A 6,573-nucleotide genomic window follows, 5' to 3' on the forward strand; every position below is an offset into this window, starting at 1 on the left:
CTGCTAGGTGTGTGACAATTGTCCTGGGGGATATTCGCTGGCGTGTTCAGCACAGACAGCCCCAGTGAAGACCCTCTTCTGCCAGTCCTTCATGTCTTTCCCAGGAGTCCTGGCTGTGGGAGCACACTGCTGCTTGCCTCCACCCTGAAAACCCACATAGTTATGCTGTACACTGGTGTTTTCTTTTGAGATGCACATTCTTGGGAATATTCTTGAGGACATCTTTGGAAGAAGACCTAAGCCTTCAGGCCCTGCCCTGAGGAGACCCCCTGGTACGCTGGAGGTGCTGTGAGGGAGGCCAGCTCTGTCAGAGCAGCGCTCAGTGCCTGTCCCTCCTGTGCTCACAGGGCTGCCACACAGCAGGACTAGGAGCTGCCCGAGCACTCAGCCTTACAGCAAGGCAAGGGCTCCGGAGGAGAGCGTGGAAGTGGCAAGAGAGCAGCTCTGGCAAGACCAAGGCTGGTGCTCCCGGGCAGTGCTGCTGTGCTGGGACTCTTTCCCCTCCAGCTCTGCACACAGGCACTGCTCTGCTGCCTCAGAGAAGGCCTCAAAAGAAATGATCTTGGGCAAACAAGTTGCTGGAAGATTTTTATTTCTTTGAACATGGAGCGCTCCATGCTTTCCCTGCTCTGGCAGGGGGGTTGGACTAGATGATCTCCAGACATCCCTTCCAACCCTATGATTCTATGATTCTATGAGAGCATGAATGCTCATTTACACAGTCTGTGGATCTCACTAAGTCTGAAAGGTGCTTAGTTAGAAATATAAAAAGAAAAAAATATTCTGGACAATATTATAAAAAGTATAAAAAGGCAAAAAAACCCAAAGACAAAACCAAAACTTTAAAAAACAAAACAAAACAAAACAAAACCAACAACAACACAGAAGATCAGCATGACCTAGAATGAGTTATTTTGTAAGTGATTCACAGAAGAAGAAAGTTAAGTGCTTCTGAAAATCATCTGACCATCAATTTCCAGAGGGCATCCTTCAGGTCCTGGTTCCTCATACTGTAAATGAGGGGGTTCCATGATGGAGGAATCACTGAATACAGCACTGCAACCATTACATTGAGAACTGGAGAGGAGATAGAAGGGGGCTTCAGGTAGGCAAATATGGCAGTACTGATGAACAGGGAGACCACGGCCAGGTGAGGGAGGCACGTGGAAAAGGCTTTGTGCCGTCCCTGCTCTGAGGGGATCCTCAGCACTGCCCTGAAGATCTGCACATAGGACATCACAATGAAAATAAAGCACCCAAAAGCTAAACAACTACCAAACACAAGAAACCCAACTTCCCTGAGGTAGTCTGAATGTGAGCAGGAGAGTTTGAGGATCTGTGGAATTTCACAGAAGAACTGGTCCAGGGCATTGCCCTGGCAGAGGGGCAGTGAAAATGTATTGGCCGTGTGCAGCACAGCATAGGGAAAAACACTGCCCCAGACAGCTGCTGCCATGCGGACACAAGCTCTGCTGCCCAGGAGGGTCCCGTAGTGCAGGGGTTGGCAGATGGCAACATAGCGGTCATAGGACATGACTGTGAGAAGATAAAACTCTGCTGTAGCAAAGAATAAGAAAAAGAAGACCTGTGCAGCACACCCTTGATAGGAGATGGCCCTGGTGTTCCAGAGGGAATTGGCCATGGCTTTGGGGAGAGTGGTGGAGATGGAGCCCAGGTCCAGAACAGAGAGGTTGAGGAGGAAGAAGTACATGGGGGTGTGGAGGTGGTGGTCGCAGGCGATGGCGGTGATGATGAGGCCGTTTCCCAAGAGGGCAGCCAGGTAGATGCCCAGGAAGAGCCAGAAGGTCAAGAGCTGCAGCTCCCGTGTGTCTGCGAATGCCAGGAGGAGGAAGTGGGTGATGGAGCTGCTGTTGAACATTTGTTCAGTGTGAGCATGGGCCACTGTTGAAAGAGGAGAACACATTGACAATATACGGCAGACTTCTCTGAGACAATCCTGTGATATTTCACAAAAAAATCCCTCCAGATAGATTTCTCTATCTTTGGCATAGTTTCATTCAGCTCCTTTTAGTCTGATCTGGTTTGTGCTGCTGAGGGCACTTCCTTTGAAGGGGCAGAAATACTCCTCTTTCCCAGTGCTTTTAGCCTGAACACTGGTGAGCCCAGAGGGACAAAAAGCTCTCTGTGCCCTAGTGCAGAGTGAGGAGAGCTGCTCTGCCCACCAGTGACCTGCTGGTCACCACGCAGGTACTCCTGCTTACACCTATCTCCATAGGAGAAACGACCCCCTAAAAATGTACTTGAAGAAAAAAAAAAAAATGAAACGGCTTTTGTGAGTGTGGGAGAGTCCAGTTTCAAAGCCCATTTCTCCACAAAGCTTTCTATCTACCTGTGCAGCTGAGCAGAGAGGGATGCAGAAGGGTGGAGGGGCTCTCTGCTGCCTGGGGCTGTCCCTGCCAGGAGCTGTTGCTCTGTCCCCAGGTCTCCCCCTGCCAGTGCTCCCAGAGCCCATCCCACCCGCTGTGTGCTCAGCTCTGCCCTGCAGCCCCCTCCCAGCAGCAGGGCACTGCCCAGGGCCACCTCCCTCTGTGTGGGTCCAAAGGAGTGGAGCAGATCCAGCCTGATGCTGCAAGCAGAGGGGATGCTGGTGCTGTCTGTAGGTGGAGGAGTGGGTGAAGGCACTTGATGAGGTTTGTGGCAGAGCTGCTGATCTCTCAGTGTCACAGTGACAGCTCCTTTCCCTTAGGAGACAGCTGAGAGCAGAGAGCCTGGAAAGGTCTCTGTCTTTAAGGTAGCCCCTGCCTTGACTTTCCCCTGTACAGCAGAAGGACCCTGCCCTGCCAGAGGTTGTGCTCCTTCCACCCATGGCTTCTCCCCACAGAATCTTTGTGGGAGCTCCCTGGGCAGGCGCAGAGCTGACCCTGGCAGGAGGCAGAGTCCCTGCCCTGCCACACAGCCCCCGGGGTGCAGGGACCCTGCTGGCAAGGACAGCCTGCCCACCCCTGCCTGCACACCTATCTTCAAACCCCAGAGCCCTCCCTGGGAGAAGGCAGCTGACCTTCATTGTCCCTCTGATGGTGTAGTAGGGCATCCCTGCTCTGAAGCACATCCTCCTGCTCCAAATCAGAAAAGCCAGGAGAGCCGTCCTGACACCTCCTATCAGCCATGGCATGTGCCAGGTGTAGGAGACACTGCCAGGAACTCATCTGCATTGCCCCACAGCCAGAGACTTACCATGGGAAAGGCTGTGAAGGGTTCTCCCCCGGTGAGCTCTCTCCTGTCCTCCCACCCCAGACTGCCTTTATCTCTCTCTCCCTTCTCTTGTCTGCCCTTGCTGCCTGCAGGCAGTGCCCTCAGCCCTGCTGCGCTGTGCAGAGCAGCTGCTCCTGGGCAGAGCTGTCTCTGCAGCGCTGCCCGCTTGCCAGGAGCTCCCTCCGTCCCAGCAGCCCGGCCCAGATCAGCACCAGAGGACCAGCCCACGGTGGCACTGTCTCTGTCCCCTCTGGGTTCCCTCAGAGATGTCCCTGGGGCTCCAGGGCAACCTGCTGGGAAACAAGCTGAAGTCAGCACTGATGTTTTCTCCCTCTGCTGGGCAGGGAAACTTCTATCCAGTGGTTTCAATTCTCAGTCAGAGAAAGACTGAGGTCCAAGATTACCTTTTTTTTTTTTTTTTGGTTGTTTTAGTATTAGAGAGAACACCCAGACAATGCCAGGGAGAAATCTCCTTTTCCAGTTAGGAGGGAAGGCATTTAGTTGAGTCAATGGAGGCTTCTCAGCCTGGGTTTGTAGTCCCTGGGGCTACAAGAGGAGTTAGCTCCATCCCATGCCCACCACAAACCCCCAGCAGGTGGCATTCCTCTGGCCTCACTTCTCAAGGGCACAAAAGCGGCTCCTGCATGTGAGCTCCTGGTCTCAGCTCCCTTGTGAAGTAATGGAGAGGGAGGGCAGGAGGAAGATGTTCGGACACAGACACCTGGGGACATCTTTGGTGCCAAAGGTGACCAAGAGGCATGCTGGGAACTGAAAGCTCTAGTGGAGCAATTCCGAGAGACAGGGCAGCATCTGGGGGCATCTTGGTGGAGGCTGGTGGGAAATCCCTTTGGCCAACTTCAATGACACAAGGTGTCCACGTGGAGGACAAGTGCCCCTGTAACTCTTCCTTCTGCCCAGGGCAGCCCATAGAGGGATTCAGCTGACCAAATGGAGTCACGTGGCACAGGCAGAGCTCAGTCTCTCTCTTCTCCATCAGCTGTCTTCTCCACATGTCCCCGGAGTATGATGGCAGTTGTTGCACGTGCATCCCTTCATTGCCTGACCTAATTCAGGGCAGCTGAACCTCAATTTAGTTTACAAATTCTGTCCTGCAGTGCTCAGGGAGGGTCCAGGGCTGTTCAGAACAATTTCATGCGCCTGACAGAGACAGCAGAGGTCCTGTACAGGAGCCCTGTCCCCCCCAGCCTGGCTGTGTGACAGGCATCACCCAGGGCATCTCAGACAGAGTGGGTGCCTTTGGGCCAGTGACTGAATCCCACCCCTGCAGTGGCACAAGCTCTTTCCCTTCTCTCTTAAGAGACACTGGGCAGCACGTGAACAGCAAGCACATCACACCAGGGTCTCCTCTCGTGTTCCTTCACTCTCAAACTGTGCTGGTTCTTCTCTCCCGAATTTTTCAGCCATCTCCTTGACGATACAATCATGGATCAGGGCAATGATTTTCATAGCGAGCCTGAATCACAGCATGTCCACACCAAGGACATTTTCAACATCATCTTGTTCATCTTGAGACCAGCTTCATCTCCACCACAGAGCTTGCTCCCTTTGTGTGCACCTCATTTCTTCTTCACACTGCCATGTGCCATCCACTCCAGTATGTCTCTGCTCTGAAGCAAAGCCTTTGCACAGCTGAGGTCTTGGGGCCTTGGAAGCAGGTTTCCCTCTTGCAAGTCTGCTCTCAGCCCAAGTGTGCCACAGTTGAGGTGCTGCAGCCCAGCCATGCCCCAGGGCCTTCAGCCTGGGCACAGAGAGGAGGGGCTGGAGCTGTGTGCCATCTCTTCATTGCACTTGGAGGGAAGAAGAGCTGAGTGGTGTTGGGATAGCTCCCACGACTGGGGTGCTGTGATGGTTGGGTACAGGATGATCCGGAGGGCAGAAATTTGAGAGAGGCTTGCCCTCAGGGTGAAGGACCTGCTTAGATTTGTGGAGCTCCTCTAGGTGATAAATAAACTGGGTGAACCCCTGTGTGTAAGGGTCAGAAAAGAGACTAGTGAGGGTTACATTGTGGTGGGAGACAACAAACCTATTAACATCACCTTGTGAACTTTAATTGCCCTGGCATTCACTGGAAGGGGACCACAACTGCATGCAAACTGTCCTGGAGGCTTCTCGAGAATAGTGGTCAAGACACAGCTTAGGACCCCAGTCTCTATAGCACAGCTGCCAGATTGGCCAACAACGGTAATACTCATCTGCACCTGTTAATTTCAAAGAAGGTAGAGCTGGACATGGACGTTACAAGAATGTCAGCTTTGGCTATCGTGTCCACGAAATAGTGGGGTCTGCCCTCCCAAAAGGAAGGAGAATAGAAGAGTATAGATGCTAGACCTCAGAGAAGCAGCCTTTGGCCTAGTCTTGTGACTTTTAGTCAGAGAGCTGATGTGAGCAGCACAGAAGGGCAGCAGAGCTCAGTATACCTCATCTGCAAGGACAGCATCTGTCAAGTAGGAGAGTGTAGTCATACCAATAGTCAGAAAAAACAAGCCCAGCTGTCAGGAGAGGAGCTTGGGGAAACAGGAAATTCATGGGGAAGCTCCATAGAGAAAAGGAAGCATGAGAGATGTGGATGCACATGTTAAAACAAAGGAAGAATTTAGAAATACGGTTGGTTTTAGAAAAGCCACAGGTCCTATAGAGCTGACACTTGCACGGAAGTTCAAGGGCACAAGGATGAGCTGTCACTACGCCAGGAACTTTTGAAGAAGAACTGAACATAATGGGTGGCCATTGTTGAGTTTGGTAAGAGAATGTGTAGATAGATCTGAGATTTTCTGTGTTTTCTTCTCTCCTCCTTCTTCACCAGCAAGGTCTCCCAGTTCCATGTGCCTAAGAGGCAAAACCCCACTCAAAAGCCAGCAGTGGATGGAGATCAAGTCTGGGCGTACTTATCTAAGGTCAACCCTTAGTAGTCCATTGGACCAGATGGGATGAATCTAAAGATGTTGGGAGAGCAGCCCAATGTCACAAGAGGGCTGCTGTGATACATTTTGGAAGGTCATCATGACTGAAGAATCCACATGCATTGTAGAGAAGTCACAGGCATTGGCAAAGAATCAGAAAACCACAGTGCTGGCAGGAAGGAAGCAGGCACAGGCGTAGGAGTGTGTAGCTGTGGTGGGGATGGCCAAGGGCCTTGTTGGGGCTTTGACACCCCAACAGAACTGAGACCCTTGTCTGCTTAGCTATGGCTTCTGTCTCTTCCACTCTGTGCCATGAGAGGACACCAGATTCTGACAGCTCCAGTGCATTTTTTCTCCTCGCCTGCCCTCCACAGAGCCTGGCACAAGCACTGCTGCTGGTCTGCACCTGGTGTTACACAGTCCCACATTTCATTGCCCC

At 52.2% G+C, this 6,573-nt stretch overlaps 1 protein-coding gene across 1 annotated transcript; it reads right to left on the bottom strand.

The window, feature by feature from the left end:
* Positions 1-958: 958 nt before the first annotated feature.
* Positions 959-1,879, bottom strand: LOC309684181 (olfactory receptor 14I1-like; the record flags this gene model as incomplete). Its single annotated transcript, XM_082500126.1, has 1 exon — positions 959-1,879. One exon carries the CDS (start codon positions 1,877-1,879, stop codon positions 959-961), a length of 921 nt encoding a protein of 306 aa, XP_082356252.1.
* Between the last annotated feature and the right edge of the window lie 4,694 nt (positions 1,880-6,573).

Source organism: Vanellus vanellus (assembly GCF_965231255.1).
Source record: "Vanellus vanellus genome assembly, contig: HAP1_SCAFFOLD_45, whole genome shotgun sequence".
Lineage (NCBI taxonomy): Eukaryota > Metazoa > Chordata > Aves > Charadriiformes > Charadriidae > Vanellus > Vanellus vanellus.